General features: G+C 43.8%; 2 protein-coding genes across 2 annotated transcripts; both read right to left on the reverse strand.

The window, feature by feature from the left end:
- Positions 1-954: 954 nt before the first annotated feature.
- On the reverse strand, positions 955-9,002 carry LOC138980301 (toll-like receptor 13). Its single transcript, XM_070353163.1, has 2 exons — positions 8,845-9,002; positions 955-4,092 (listed from the first exon to the last, which is right to left on the reverse strand). Exon 2 carries the CDS (start codon positions 3,689-3,691, stop codon positions 1,544-1,546), a length of 2,148 nt encoding a protein of 715 aa, XP_070209264.1. The 5' UTR covers positions 3,692-4,092; positions 8,845-9,002; the 3' UTR covers positions 955-1,543.
- A 5,343-nt stretch (positions 9,003-14,345) lies between these two features.
- LOC138980898 (toll-like receptor 4) lies at positions 14,346-17,018 on the reverse strand. The gene has a single exon (XM_070353766.1). The coding sequence runs from the start codon at positions 16,736-16,738 to the stop codon at positions 14,591-14,593; it is 2,148 nt and encodes a 715-aa protein (XP_070209867.1). The 5' UTR covers positions 16,739-17,018; the 3' UTR covers positions 14,346-14,590.
- Between the last annotated feature and the right edge of the window lie 129 nt (positions 17,019-17,147).

Here is a 17,147-nt window from a genome sequence, read left to right on the forward strand (position 1 = left end):
TCACCGTGAAAGTTGCATCGCCTTTAAAGCGATCCAATTGAATAAAGCAGAAAACTTCTTCTTTGCCAAGTCCTGTATTGAACAGTAGTGAAAAGTTGACCGCTTTTCCTGTTTAACCTTTTCAAAATTAGATCTAATTTGTTCGCGTATCCATTTCTGGATCTGCAGGCTGGTACAGAGTTACCTCCCTTTAGGCTTTTTCAAATTTCCCTTGTTTTAACCTAATTTCTTGGTTAAAACTTGTCTAAGTTTGGCGGCTAACTAATTGTATCATTTCACAATCACACAACACAATGTCTCTGGCACATTCATTCAAAATCCTACGATTTGTCACAAAAGCGGTTGTAAGCTGTCTCCATAGATTCCGACGTTCTAGCTTCAGTGTACCAGATGATACACTGTAATATAAATGGCCACTTTGTTTGGCTCTGGCAGATGACAAAATGCTAGAAATGTCTTCCATTCATTTCTACAGAATTGTCATACATTTTTTTCATGGTGTTGGAAATGTGATGCCAAGTACTCTCGAAAAGTTTAAACAAATTTAATAGCCTTTTTGGCCAATTTGCTTTCAAAAAATACCTTAGCAACATAACTGTGACATGTGATACATGTCCAAACTGGCCTCAACAAAAAATGCACGTATCTTCTGGTCACTGGCATCAATGTGAAATCGTTTACGGAATATCATGAGAAGCGATTGGAAAAAAAAAAATCTGGCTGTAATTTCCAGTCACAATCAGTGATTTAGCTTTGCTACCTTTTTGTCTTTATCCTGAATTTACATGGGCAGGAAATAATAACAGTGCTCATCTGGTAGTTTCATGTCTACTGTGTACTGACGAATAGTACGATGAGTATAAATCGGAATAGTTTGTATATTGCTTCATCTGATTATTATGAAAATAGGAATGCTTGTTTAGCATAATACAAATCCTTTGAAGGAATGACCGTAGAAAGCACGTGGTTGTCAGAATTGTATTCATAAACGAAGGGAAAGAACCGTTGTGTGCCCTATCGCATGGCGTTGAAGCGAGTTACTTCCCTTACACCTTCAATGCTTTTGCCAAGGGTGCACCACCGGAAGCGATTGATGTCGTTAACTGTTTTTTTGTCATATTTTTAGCGTGTGAGATCTGAGATAGTTTTTTTGGTGTATTATATAACCTATTATAGTGTAATTTTGCATCATGCTGTAACAGTTTCAAGAAAGAATGACCAAAAAATTGAAATACATTGCTGCAAACAACTAAGTTTGCTGAAAATTAGTTCCGGAATGTCACCATTCACACAGGCAAATGCCTCCGCATAACCCAGACCTCTGGGTCTGGGAATAATTAAAATGAGTTAATCACCTTGACAGACTTCCCGCGGACAGACCCCAGTGGTGGACTCTGGTATAGCAGCCTTATTCACAGTACAGTGCTGAGAGGACTAGTAAGTCACTAGTAACTAGGTGCGTAAAACTTTCTATTCATTGACCTTCCTTATTATTCAAATCTTGGGTTTGACATGTTAGCTATCTGTTATGGATTTCTTATTTTCAAGTACGATTTGGAACAACTTCTTGCAGCGCCATCTGCAGCCTGCCCCAAAACGAGGCTATGGCGTCATCATCGTCAACCCACTGGATGTAGGTCGTGGTCTTCATCACTGCCATCATGGATGACGTCAGGTCACGTGACGCCACGTCACCCAGGCAGACAACAATCAACGCGTCATCGTAATCCATGACGTGACGAAGGCAGTAAGCAAGTTCAAACTGACACCACTGGCTGTGGAGAAAATGATTGGAGAAGACCACCAGGATCTTCTTGCTGCTTTCCACACAGTCCGCGATGTTGTCCACGATGTTCTTGCCGGGGATGAAGTCTCTCTCGTGGACACACAGCCTCAGCCCCAGGCGGTGCTCCAGCTCCGGCATGACAGTTGCGTACACCCAGGGAAGATCTTCAGAGGCGTAGGACACGAAGACGTCATAGTCAAAGTTCCCTTCCTCCAGGCGACGTCTCCTGACGTCATCTCTCCCTCTGAAGACTTCGTACAGCAGCAGACGGATGTGCCAGCGGTAGCGAAAGACAGCAGACACTAGAGTCATAGCCATCAGCAGCAGAGAGACACTGACCACAATAAACTCGCTCGTGTCACGAGACAGCAGACAGGCCTGGTCAGGCATGGTGAAGGAAGCCACCTCCTGGTGAAGGTTGGAACAGTTGTAGGATGAGCGGGAGTGTTTGAAGAGTGTTTTGTTGCTCCTCAGCCAGTCACTGAACCATCGCAGGTCACAGTCACAGGAAAACGGGTTCCCACTGAGGTCTAGTTGCTTCAAACTGTGACGATTTGCATCAGTGAACGTTGTTCTCGTGACGGTGGTGACGTGGTTATCGTTCAGGTTTAACTCTTCCAGTAGAGGGTTGCCCGCAAAAGCGCCGTCCGGGATGACAGTTATTTTGTTCAGATACAGAAACAGACTCTTCAAGCGAGGAAATTTGGCAAAGGTCCGGACACTGATTCTCTCCAGGGAGGTCTTACCCATGTAAATGGTGTCCAACCTAGTCAGATTCCCGAACAGGCCGAGGAACCTCTCGTCTGACACTCCACTGAAGACATTGCTACTGAGCTGAAGACCCTTAAGATTAAGGCATCCAGCGAAACTGTCCTTCGCAATGGATTCTTCGTCTGAAAACTTGAGGTTGTCATACATGAGAGAAATCGACTTCAGGTGGGTGTTGTTAAAAGCGAAGGCGTCGATGTTTTTAATGTGTATATCCATGGCCTCAAGGTAAAGCTTGTTGAGCTGCGGAAAGAGAGCGAGGTGAAACGTGTTCGGTGACATATACTGAAGTAGGTTTCCGCTGAGATCCAGATGCTGCAGTCTGGGCAGACATAATTGAGAAGGGACGGAGTGGATCTGGTTGTTCTTCAAGTTCAGCAAAGTTAAACGTGGAAAGAATGACGCGGCCTTGGCGTTACATGTATCTGGGAAAGACGACAGTGGGTTGTTTGATAAATCCAAGATCTCCAACTTTCTCATCAAACCTGGGACGATTTGCTTGACGTAGTTACCTGACCAATCTAACAAGCGCAGCTTTGTTACAGATTCAAACCCGGAGAAATTCAAAACTGTGACCTTTTCATCGTGAAAATAAAACTCTTCCAAGTTTGGCGACTCGTACGCGTTCTTGGGAAGTGTCTTTAGTTTTCCATACCGAAGATCTACACACTTCAACGTCTTAGATTCAAAGACAGGCTTCAGGACTTCCCCGGTCAGGTGGAAGTTGTTATCCAAGAACACCACCTCCAACCGCTTCAGCGCCTCAAACGCCCCTTCAGCGATGCTGGCGATGAAGTTGTTGCTGAGCGAGACAGACGTCAAGTTGGTCACGTTGGCGAAGAAATCCTGAGGGATTGTGCTGAGGTTGTCGTAGGAGAGGTCCAAGAACTGAATGCCACGTGGCAGTCTGGGGACGAACAAGAGACTGCCTTTGTTATCCGAGCAGTTTGCCCTGGTCTTGGTGCACCAGCACTTCCGGTCATAACAGTCGTAACGCTTACCTCCCTTAGGCGTTGGGATCTTGCAGGTTTGGCTGCCTTTTCTCACAAAGTCTGGCGACACCTCAGAGGGTAGCAAACTGAGTGCAAACCAGCTCAACGATGTCAAGAAAAGCAAGAATCCAGTAAGATGTGCCATGCCCGCAGCACAGTTTCTTGACAAACTACGTTCTCGCAAAAATGTATCCCTTATCTAGTAGTTGCCGTTGTGAACTTTTCTGCCTCTAACGCTCTGTTGGGGTATTCAGTGAGTTTTGAAACTTCAAAGAGTCCACACAAAAAAGCAGATAAATCAATGTAAAAGCTAATACAATGCCCCACACGAACAACTGATGGAATTTGACCTTTGTTAAAAGAACCCAAACCTAGAGAGCAAGACTTCGGACTGAAGACAGCCAAAGTTGACGTTTAGACTTAACTTTGATCAGCCGTGTTCATATTGCTAGTCGATGTTTGTCCTTTTCTGGGTTTTGTTTCTGTGGTTACCGTCAATGAGAAGTTGCTGTGACCATTTCCAGGGTAGCTTATCGCCACAACGCACTGAAACAAAACATATCGATAAAAAATTTGACACCAGTTTGAATAATTCAGTCTTGTCCTCGGTTGTTAGTTACAAAATAAAATGATAACAATGTTAAAATGTTCGGATGAAGCGCCATCGAACGCTGAATAGCAGTCTCATGACGCTTTATATACAGCTTGTCTATAAATTATTGAGAATTTTGCCGCTGATTTCAATCAAGTTGTATATGTTCATTACATACAAAAGTCACAGCATATTGCACATCACTGTAAAGGTTATTTAGTGTTCTGTCTGAAAGTCACGTTCCATTTGTGACTTATCTCACTTTGGCTCTACCAGACAAGTTATTGCCCTTGGTTGCAAAATAGGGCTTTTTTGACATAACCTGGCATTTTTGACAACTTCAAATGGAGAAACTATAAAAGAAAATGTTGCAATTACAGCCTAAGACATCTTTCTCGGTAGGGAAGTATACTTTTTGCGCCGATTTTATGAAAACACGCGCACATGATACAAAACAGGAGGAATGTGACCCAGATGTGCTGTTAATTTTGAACAAGCGAAATACTCATTCTTAATAATTTGCAGATAACCTGTACATTGAACATTCATCGAACACTATAATGTTCAAAATTTGATTTTTATTTCACGGATGACGTCTTTGTAAGCTAGAGCATGTTCCATAATGAATCGTGGTTTTTGTCTTGTAATCAAAAACTAACCATGGTAAAACGCTAGCATGAGTTAAACCTGACGCTTCAAAAGGCCCACAGCCACTGACAACAAGTCGTCAGTGTTTGGAGTTGTCACAAGTTAAATACCAAAACTAACCCAGCAAACACAAACACACACACAAACACACACGCACACACACACACACACACACACACACACACACACACACTATCACAAGCACAAGCACGCACACACAGACACACACACAGACACACACACACAGACACACACAGACACACACACACGCACACACACACACACACACTCGCAAGCACACGCACAACTGGCACGCACACACAAATGCACGTAAGTATGCACGCACACTAACAAGCACACATACATGAAAAGGCCTATCTATAGACTATAGAGAGAGTGCTGAGGGTTTCAACGGAAACATTTTCTTCCGGGTTTGTATGGGTTTAGGGGAAAGCACAAATGTGACCCTCCACCACGGATTGAGTCGCATGTCACCTTTGCATGATTTTCATATTTGCACATTTTCCTAAAGAATTGTGTATGCTCTATCCAGTGGTGAAAACCGTTTTGGAAAAGGGTGAAAACCGTTTTAGAAAAGAGCGAAAACTGTTTGAGTTATAAGCCTGTGACTAAGGTGACCCTCACACTGTTACCAGACACTCTCCGGGCTGATATTAAGCCTAGCGCAGAACCGCGCGAGGTGACATGCGACTCATTTCGTGGTGGAGGGTCACAAATGTGCAGAGCACAGATGAGTCACACACACGCGCACAAACACACGCACACACGTACACACACACGCGCACACACACTCACACACACACACACACACACACACACACACACACACATACATACATACACACACACACATATACACATACACGCATAACCAACATTACCGCACACACACACATAAGCATCATAACCGCGCACCACAACACGTACCCCCCTACCCACATCCCACCACAAGTTCCACAAATATTTCAAAAGGTCCATAATGTAGACTAGATAGAGAGAGTGCTTAGAGTTCCTATGAAAATATTTACTTCCGGGTTTGGATGGGCCTGGGGTAAACCACAATTGCGCAGGGCACAGATGATCAGTCACACACACACACACACATACACACACACACACACACACATACACACACACACACACACATACATACTCTGCCCCAACATCTCCCGTGTCATGGTCTCTTTGCGTTTATCTCCCCCGCCCCCCCCCCCCCCTTTTGCTTCCTCTCTCTCTCTCTCTCTCTCTCTCTCTCTCTCTCTCTCTCTCTCTCTCTCTCTCTCTCTCTCTCTCTCCCTCTCTCTCTCTCTCTCTCTCTATCTCTCTCTCTAATTTGAGTTTTATGGTTGGAAATGATAATTATAGGGTGACCTCAAAAATGCCACCTATTAGAATGCTAATAACTCTTAAGCCACATCAGCGATTTACCTCATGATATTTGGTGTACATTGGCTTGAGATATATATGGGATGGTAAGTTCACACAATGTTAAGTTTGTGTATTAAATGGTCTGAATTTAATACTCTTCAGAAAAATAAATTCAAATTATGGGATTGATTCAAAAGTACTAAATTGGCACAGTGTGGTAGCCACACTAATCCGATTTTAGCACTCCAGATTTTTTACCGTTGATTTTACTGAAGGGCCTTGCATAACAAGAAAAAACCCAGCCTCAGACAATATTTGAGTTGAAACAACAATGACAGGTCGGATGTGTGTGTTTATTCAACCACCGAGCCATCGTGACCCACTTTCCTTCTTCCTTTTTTAAAAATTTTTTTTACATACTTGATGAATTTAGCCGTCAGTTTGTCATTGGTTTCAATGCGTTCTGTATCTGCAATAGCATGTTATTGTGTACCTCTGAATCAAAAATACAACAAATGACTGATAATGACACAAACCGAGTGGCGACGTCTTCGTTTGAGCACGGCAAATCTAGATTCAGAAAACAACCGAACTCATGGATTTTATATGAAGATTCATGTGTTCAGGCCTGTAGTTGTTAATTTAAATGCGGTATGTTTGTATTGTTTGCTCCAGAGATGTATACTTCGTACGTTAGAGCGTTCGGAACTTTTCAGTCGCAAAAAGTAGTACCGAAACAGAAAACTTCTCAACCCTTTGCACTATCGAGGATTCAGGCTGTTGCTGGGTCGTTATTTGTTTGGTTGCTGGGTCATTATCGAAAAATAACTACCCCTACAAGTTTACAGAGGTAAAGAAGCAGAGGGGGGAATAATCAAATCTACACAGACACAGCAACTAACCGTATCAAATGGTTAAAATCTTAGTCGACCAGCATTTAAAAAAAAGTCATAGTCGTATCGTTTTCGGTAGCCCACCAGGGTCGGATCATATACATTTTAAGGGGTAAATGTGGATAAAAACAAGGAAAATGGAGCAATCTGGTACAATCTGAGCCAGGAAACTTTCCCTAACACACCTTACAACAAGTAAATTTAAGAAAACAAATTTGGATCTAAACAACAAGGACAAATGACCGATCTGGTGCATCCTGAGCCAACAAATTACCCAATTACTACTTTCCAAAACCGTCACTTAGAAGACTAAGGCCGGCTCATAGGGAGGTCCGGGGGCATGTCCCCCCGGACAATTTTAATAAAATTCAAGGAAAATGGAGCAATCTAGTGCAATCTGAGCCATCAGTTTTTCTTTGTTTTCAATTTTTCTTTACTTTTCTTTCTTTCATTCATTCTTTTTTTAGGCTAGGGGAGGGGGGGGAGTCCGGAATCCCCCCCCCCCCCCCTGGATCCGCCCCTGCCAGCTTCCTTGTCATCATTTCAAAAGGCTGCAAGTTGCATGCACCAGTCGACTCATTCACCCAGTTTGTTTGACATACATCCGGGCTCCCTATTTTCAAACTTTTCAAACTTCGAACTGTACTGACTTTGTTTTGATGATAAAATTATTCTTTTGTGGGTTTTTTACATTGTTTGTGCAACAAGCTGTTCATTTATTATTAGATTTTAAAAGTTAGGTCCAGCGCCATAACAAGGCTTCCGATTTGTGTGGGTAGAAATTTGCTTGTTTACGCAAAAATTCATTCAAACAAATGCTCGCCTACAAATAAATTGCAAGTTCCAAGACCAAAAATATGGTACACATGAATTTAAAGTTACCTTCACCTCCGCCTCCCCATCCCCCCCCCCCCCCCCCCCCCCCCCCCCCCCCCCCCCCCTCCGCCCCCGCCGAGAGAGAGAGAGAGAGAGAGAGAGAGAGAGAGAGAGAGAGAGAGAGAGAGAGAGAGAGAGAGAGAAGACAAGACAAGACAAAATCTTTATTATCGAGGGTAATAGATAAGCAAGAATATATGCTTTCTTTACATCCAGCCCTCGCCCTCCGTTTCCGTTTGTATGGCCATGTTGGGTTTGATGCGTGCATGCCTGGTTTTCTCCTGTAGATGGGTGTCGGCACAGAAGGTCTGCCCGCTGTCCTCAGCCAACATGCTCCGTCTTCATGGCAGCTCAAATTTTTTATCGAGGTTCTCTCCTCTAGATCCGCCGTGTTTCGCCTAGGGGCTTGCGCTGCCTAGTTGATAGGGTCACCTCGTAGAGGATGTGATCATAGACCACGCACGGTCGGTCTTGGGATAGGGAAACGTTATGCTAGTCCGGAGGGATTACGCCACAATGGCCACCTCGCGAAGACCCAGGGTCCTAGACTAGGGAGGTCCAAGGGGGAGCACCGGGAGGGCTACCCCTCTACCCGCACCTCCAACACAATCCCTTCCCCTGGTAGCTTCATCCCCAAGGAGGAAACAGAGCTACCTGCAACACCCCAGCCCTCGCCCTAATATAGGGTCAACAGGAACAGAAAATACAGTTTGCACTTCCGGCCACAGTTGCGACACGGGGGTGGAACATGGAGAGAGAAAGAGAGAGAGAGAGAGAGAGAGAGAGAGAGAGAGAGAGAGAGAGAGAGAGAGAGAGAGTCACACTGAGACAGACAGACATAGGCAGAGTCATGGACAGACAGGCAGAGGGAACAAAAAATAAAAGAGAAAACGCACTCACCTTTCAAAATATTTTGAAATTTTACTACTTAAAAGTGGTGGCACTGCGCGGCAGTAATGATGGCACGAATGACCACAAGGCGGAAGATGTTGGCTTTTTCCTGGCTTGGGGATGGCTCCGATGTTTAACTGTATTTGACGAGTGCATTTACAATTGGCTGTTCTACTCTCCCGTAAGTGAGAGTGTACCAAGTAGGGTCTACCACAGGCGTTTGCTGTAACCAGCTTTTGCATGTGCAGCTAAGTGCTGAAGCGAGAGAGAGAGGGGGGAGAGAGAGAGAGAGAGAGAGAGAGAGAGAGAGAGAGAGAGAGAGAGAGAGAGAGAGAGAGAGAGAGAGAGAGAGAGAGAGAGAGAAGAGAGAAGCGACTTTTGAAGCTACACAAACAACATTAATTTTATAATCATTGAACGATTTCTTTAAATATGACCACATTTTCTATTAAAACACAATGTGTTATATAAGCTTATCTTTTATTTAAAAATTAAGATAGAATACAGGTCAATGGAACCGCTATTGTGTCTATCGTTGCAGGCAGAACTTAAATGAACACACTAATCAATCAATTAAGCTTCCAAGCTAACACGCTTTCCCATCGTCGGGACTAGGTCAAGAATCGCCTGACAAACATTTTGACTGATAAATCTGAGCAATAACAAAATTTGTCACACAGTGCCGCCTCACTTTTTTAATGGGCGAATAAGACATTTTATTTTCATTTTCATTACATTATTGCTGGGAAATTCGGGTCTCTTCCTCCCAGTGGCGAGCTAGCAGCCACAGAGTCGCGCTACCCAGGTGTGTGCGTCTGAGAGTAACCACACCCACCAGTCCTGCACTTCTGGCAAAACGACTGAGATCTTTAACGCGCCACAGTGGCGACGCAGGGGTGGAACATGGGGAGAGAGAGAGAGAGAGAGAGAGAGAGAGAGAGAGAGAGAGAGAGAGAGAGAGAGAGAGAGAGAGAGCTCGGAGAGAGAGAGAGAGAGAGAGAGAGAGAGAGAGAGAGAGCTCGGAGAGAGAGAGAGCTCGGAGAGAGAGAGAGCTCGGAGAGAGAGAGAGCTCGGAGAGAGAGAGAGCTCGGAGAGAGAGAGAGAGAGAGAGAGAGAGAGAGAGAGAGAGAGAGAGAGAGAGAGAGAGAGGCTAATTTAGACATCGACAAAATGACTTAAATGTATAGCTTCGAGTCCAATCAATGAAATAATGGAGAGCCTTCACCACCAGAACACTTTTTACTCAAGACATCGATCAGCATTGCAAGCGCCTTTGCTTGACTGAATGAGCATTCTTTTATAGTGCTGGTCAAGATGTCGTCAGTTGCTCGGGGAAACCCCTGACATTTTCGCTACCAAAGTACGTTTAGAAAAAAAATAAAAGTATGTGAAATATGTATAGGTTACACACTCCGAGTCCCAAATAGCTTGCATAATTTCCAGAGGGTCGATTTTCAGGTTCTCCCTAGCCTCTCATGAGGTAATATTTGAAAATCTACCCGAGGGAAAATATGCAAGCTAAAATCTCAAAGTATGTGTGTGTCCCTTAATATTGACCACCTTCAACAAGTCGAAGAAAATAAAAGCTAAAGGCTATTTTCATAAATTCATTAAGAAGCTTGCTGAAAATAACCTATAATTAGCCCTCGAGATTTCTACAAAATAAAATTATATCAAATCGTCTTCTTTTCGTGGTAGTTGATAATTACACTTATTTTCACTCTGTTTTTAATAAGTTTCTTTAGTTTCCTGGTGTGCTTCAAATAATGCTCTCATCAACCCGAAACAGATAAATCTAAAGCATATTTCAATTAGTCTGACTTGCACACTAAGTTGCATCATGTTATTTTGAAGTATAAGGGGCGTTTTACAGTGATTCGTGAAGGCCTCTTCACTGGTCTATATTGGGCGCCCAGGTTCCTAATATGGACCATTTGTGATTTTTTCTGTATTTAATTTTTGCTGAATGTCTAGCAAAGCTAATTCATTATAATTAGGCCTAACGGTTAACCTAAGAGAGAAGGACTACCAACAACAAAATAAAATGCCTTCGCAAGAAAACAAGCTAGTTATCAGCATGAAACAAAAAGTGGTCCATATTAGGAGCCCTTCCTCTATCGTGTGGTGATTCTGGTTCAAGGTGGATTTCAATTCCAATGAATCACCCGAAAGCCGTGTATGGCAGCCTTAAAGGTTGAGTGGCGGGGTAAAAACGGTCATACTCGTAAAAACCCACTCAAAAAACAGGAGTGTACGTGGGAGGGAGTTTCAGCCCATGAACGCAGAAGAAGTGGAAGATTTCTGAGGAAAAGAAAGCAGTCTCTTCTGCAGACCTGCCTACTCGGCATATGATCTCCAAACTGAACTAGGGTCCCCACCGCCCGCAGCGGGCTGACTGACAGGCTCGCTGTCATCACTAGCCGCTTGCTCATGAAAACACCCCAGCGTTTTGCTTTGCTGGATCGTTTGTACAAACTATTTTTAAGTCGGGAAGGGAGAGAGAGAGAGAGAGAGAGAGAGAGAGAGAGAGAGAGAGAGAGAGAGAGAGAGAGAGAGAGATGAGACTACAGAAAATATGGTACATAATTTGTAACATATTTTCGCATATAAGTATTGATCAATCAATCAATCAATCAATGAGGCTTATATCGCGCATATTCCGTGGGTACAGTTCTAGGCGCTCTGCAGTGATGCCGTGTGAGATGAAATTTTATACGGCCAGTAGATTGCAGCCATTTCGGCGCATATTTACCTTTCGCGGCCTATTATTCCAAGTCACACGGGTATAGGTAGACAATTATTAACTGTGCCTAAGCAATTTTGCCAGGAAAGACCCTTTTGTCAATCGTGGGATCTTTAACGTGCACACCCAATGTAGTGTACACGGGGGGGAGGGTTCGGACACCGAAGAGAGTCTGCACACAAAGTTGACTCTGAAATAAATTTCCGCCGAACCTGGGATCGAACTCACGCTGACAGCGGCCAACTAAATACAAATCCAGCGCGCTACCAACTGAGCTATATCCCCGCCCCATTGATAAGGACATATAAGCCAGTTTCCAGAAGAGCATTCTTAGAGATTGCCATAAAAAAAACTTAACTTCCGAAGAATTAAGTTACAAAAAATATAAACAATCATAACATTCAAGGAATGACAATTGGACCAAATCTGAGAAAATGCTCTCCAGGGGAGGTAATCATCTTGCTGCACTTCAAAGGGCAATATACAGCGGTTGTTTCCCTTGTCAGAGTATTGATATTTTCATCATGTTAGAAAAAGGTCATCGTACGTATTGGGGCAATCAACGCGTTAATGTTGCAAAGGAAATGTAATTATAACACTGCAAACTAATTCTTCTTCAATGTTTACCTTATAAGGTGCGCAAGACAAACATATGTAAAAGGGAGAAAAAATACTTGTGTAACCGGGCCTAATGCACAGTGATTACCTTAGGAAAACAAAAACTGTCAAACAAAAACCCACAAACCAAGCTCAATACGTACACAATTATTAAACTAGTTGCAAGTAAGGCATATAGACAGTCAACATAAGGGGGTGCGGTACGTTCTGTACATTTTCCGTAAGACATGTTATTTTTCGGAGTTGAGGCAGCATTCATATATTTTAAGTTTAAAAAATCTGTCAAGGTCGCCACAGGTTGTTTCTGTTTACCATCTGGGCTGAGGTGAATGAAGCGAAAGATTGAGATTTGTTTAAATTTTAACCAATAAGACATCACAGCTTGTTTCCGTCCGGTTGAGTACCACCCAGTTTCGCTTTGTGCACCTCAGAGCAGATAACGGAAACAACTTGAGGAGATTGTAGGAAACATTGAGATCAACAGCCGAGAGGAGTGAGCAGGGCTGAACTTGTCGCTACCAAGAACAAGAACAAGAATTGAATCCGCCATATAGCATACAAGCCATTGGTATTTGTCCTGGTGTGGAAACAATCATACCTCTATATATACACTCCTTGCGTCTACGATACAATCATATAAAAAAATAAAATGTATATATATATATATATATATATATATATATATATATATATATATATATATATATATATATATATGTCACGGTAGAGACGAAGATCTGGTAGAAACGTCGTTTCTACCGGTAGAGACGAGGATCGTCGTTTCTACCGGTAGAAACGACGATCCTCGTTTCTACAGGTAGAAACGACGTTTCTACCAGTAGAGACGACGATCGGAGTTTCTACCGGTAGAAACAACGATCGGAATAAAACGTTTGTGTGTGTGTGTGCAATGTAGGTGATTTTGTCAATTATGAACACAATTCTATCTTACCGGAATGAACTCATTTTTAACGTTGTTTACAGAGCACGTGCATGTGTGGGAAATGTATTGAGAATGTCAGCAAATATTGTTCACCCACTAGCTACTACAACTGCCTTCACTGACCAGACGAAGACAGCAATCACAACTTTTTTTTCCTTCAGAGTGAACACAATTCGTGAAATATCTCTGTTAGTTTGACTTCCGAAAACAGTATTCCACAGACCTTCAATATTCTTATAGCCAGCTATTTGCTAAAGATTGTTGACAATGGAACAAAAAGAAGAGTTCTACAAATTGTTAAGGCTTCACATTGATTCAACAAAAAGAGACTCGTTTACGATAACACAAGACAAGTACACACAGGCTATATCAGCCTTGCCGTTGGATAAGGGCGAGAAGTGTGGGAATGGCACTTCAAACTGCAGAGAATCGGTGGCCAAATCATATTGTATTGCAAAAAAGCAAGTGTGCCCGTAGTGTGCAAGGAAGACCCAATGTAACACCGCTAAATGCAAGTGCAAGCGAGCAGCAGTAGGCTACCCTGCTCTACAAAATGTCACCCTAAATCCACCCGATCGTGTCTGAACAAAGACAATCACTCTGGTGGGTGAGTGTACCCCTCTTCTGACAATTCTTCTAGTGCACTAAATGCAGTTCCAAACTGTCTAGTGATGAGCAAGCCTTTTATGGGGGGGGGGGGGGGAGGGAGGGAGAGAGTTCCCCTGTGTATTATTTTTGCTATATGAGTTGACTTTTACCAGCTGTTTTAAAGACGTGTGTATTATTTGTGCTATGTGAGGTGACTTTTACCAGCTGTTTTAAAGACTTGTGTATTATTTGTGCTATGTGAGGTGACTTTTACCAGCTGTTTTAAAGACTTGTGTATTATTTGTGCTATGTGAGGTGACTTTTACCAGCGGTTTTACTGATGACAAGATCAAAGTTTCTCTCGCTTTCAACTCGCAACCATCTGTTTTAAAAACTCTTGTGTATTATTTCTTCGTTTCTACCGGTAGAAACGTCGTTTCTACCGGTAGAAACTCCAATCGTCGTCTCTACTGGTAGAAACGTCGTTTCTACTGGTAGAAACGAGGATCGTCGTTTCTACCGGTAGAAACGACGATCCTCGTCTCTACCGGTAGAAACGTCGTTTCTACCAGATCTTCGTCTCTACCGTGACATATATATATATAAAAGGCTAACAACAACAACAACAAGTCAAAGCCATCACCGAAGTACAGATAATTAAAATGAGTTAATCACCTTGACAGACTTCCCGCGGACAGACCCCAGTGGTGGACTCTGGTATAGCAGCCTTATTCACAGGACAGTGCTGAGAGGACTAGTAAGTCACTAGTAACTAGGTGCGTAAAACTTTCTATTCATTGACCTTCCTTATTATTCAAATTTTGGGTTTGACATGTTAGCTATCTGCTTTGGATTTCTTATTTTCAAGTACGATTTGGAACAACTTCTTGCAGCGCCATCTGCAGCCTGCCCCAAAACGAGGCTGTGGCGTCATCATCGTCAACCCACTGGATGTAGGTCGTGGTTTTCATCACCGCCATCATGGATGACGTCAGGTCACGTGACGCCACGTCACCCAGGCAGACAACAATCAACGCGTCATCGTAATCCATGACGTGACGAAGGCAGTAAGCAAGTTCAAACTGACACCACTGGCTGCGGAGAAAATGATTGGAGAAGACCATTAGGATCTTCTTGCTGCTTTCCACACAGTCCGCGATGTTGTCCACGATGTTCTTGCCGGGGATGAAGTCTCTCTCGTGGACACACAGCCTCAGCCCCAGGCGGTCCTCCAGCTCCAGCATGAGGTGCTCACGGACCCAGGGCAGATCTTCAGAGGCGTAGGACACGAAGACGTCATAGTCAAAGTTGCCTTCCTCCAGGCGACGTCTCCTGACGTCATCTCTCCCTCTGAAAACTTCGTACAGCAGCAGACGGATGTGCCAGCGGTAGCGAAAGACAGCAGACACTAGAGTCATAGCCATCAGCAACAGAGAGACACTGACCACAATAAACTCGCTCGTGTCGGGAGACAGCAGACATGCCTGGTCAGGCATGCTGAAGGAAGCCAACTCCTGGTGAAGGTTGGAACAGTAGTAGGATGAACGGGAGTGTTTGAAGAGTGTTTTGTTGCTCCTCAGCCAATCACTGAACCATCGCAGGTCACAGTCACAGGAAAACGGGTTCCCACTGAGGTCTAGTTGTTTCAAACTGTGACGATTTGCTTCAGTGAACGTTGTTCTCGTGACAGTGGTGACGTGGTTATCGTTCAGGTTTAACTCTTCCAGTAGAGGGTTGCCCGCAAAAGCGCCGTCCGGGATGTCAGACACTTTGTTCAGATACAAAAACAGACTCTTCAAGCGAGGAAATTTGGCAAAGGTCCGGACAGTGATTCTCTCCAGGGAGGTCTTCCCCATGTAAATAGTGTCCAACCTAGTCAGATTCCCGAACAGGCCGAGGAACCTCTCGTCTGACACTCCACTGAAGACGTTGCTACTGAGCTGAAGACGCTGAAGATTGGTGCATCCAGCGAAACTGTCCATCGCAATGGATTCTTCGTCTGAAAACTTGAGATTGTCATACATGAGAGAAATCGACTTCAGGTGGGTGTTGTTAAAAGCGAAGGCGTCGATGTGTTTAATGTGTGTATCCATGGACTCAAGGTAAAGGTTGTTGAGCTGCGGAAAGAGAGCGAGGTGAAACGTGTTCGGTGACATATACTGAAATAGGTTTCCGCTGAGGTCCAGATGCTGCAGCCTGGGCAGACATAATTGAGAAGGGATGGAGTGGATCTTGTTGTTCTTCAAGTTCAGCAAAGTTAAACGTGGAAAGAATGAAGCGGCCGCGGCGCTACATGTATCTGGGAAAGACGACAGTGGGTTGTTTGATAAATCCAAGATCTCCAACTTTCTCATCAAACCTGGGACGATTTGCTTGACGTAGTTACCTGACCAATCTAACAAGCGCAGCTTTGTTACAGATTCAAACCCGGAGAAATTCAAAACTGTGACCTTTTCATCGTGAAAATAAAACTCTTCCAAGTTTGGCGACTCGTAAGCGTTATTGGGAAGTGCCTTTAGTTTTCCAAAGCCAAGATCCACACACTTCAATGTCTTAGATTCAAAGACAGGCTTCAGGACTTCCCCAGTCAGGTGGAAGTTGTTATCCAAGAACACCACCTCCAACCGCTTCAACGCCTCAAACGCCCCTTCAGCGATGCTGGCGATGAAGTTGGTGCTGAGCGAGACGGACGTCAGGTTTGTGACGTTGGCGAAGAAATCCTGAGGGATTGTGCTGAGGTTGTCGTAGGAGAGGTCCAAGAACTGAATGCCAGGTGGCAGTCTGGGGACGAACAAGAGACTGCCTTTGTTATTCGAGCAGTATGCCCTGGTCTTGGTGCACCAGCACTTCCGGTCATAACAGTCGTAACGCTTACCTCCCTTGGGCGTTGGGATCTTGCAGGTTTGGCTGCCTTTTCTCACAAAGTCTGGCGACACCTCAGAGGGTAGCAAACTGAGTGCAAACCAGCTCAACGATGTCAAGAAAAGCAAGAATCCAGTAAGAGGTGCCATGACCGCAGCACAGGTCTACATAACCTACGTTCTCGTGTAAATGTATCTCTTTTACAGTAGATGCCGTTGAGAACGTTTCTGCTTCCAACCCTTTGGTAACGTTTTGACACTTTAAAGTGTCAGAGACAAAAAAGCAAATAATTCAAAGTAAAAGTAGTAAAATGCTCAGAAAAGCGGATACTTTGCACCACACGAGTAAGCAGCTCTTCGAAAAACTGATGGAATTTGGCCCATGCTGTTAGTCGATTTTCTGCATTTTGTTTTTCTGTTGGTTTCGAGAATGAGCTGTTGCTGTGATCATTTCCAGGGTAGGTTATCGCAAAGAGGCACTGAAACAAAAGAAATCGATCAGAAAACTTGCTTGAATAATTCGTCTTTGTCCTTTGCGGTTATTGTTCATAAAATAAAT

This window comes from Littorina saxatilis, linkage group LG11 (genome assembly GCF_037325665.1).
Source record: "Littorina saxatilis isolate snail1 linkage group LG11, US_GU_Lsax_2.0, whole genome shotgun sequence".
NCBI lineage: Eukaryota > Metazoa > Mollusca > Gastropoda > Littorinimorpha > Littorinidae > Littorina > Littorina saxatilis.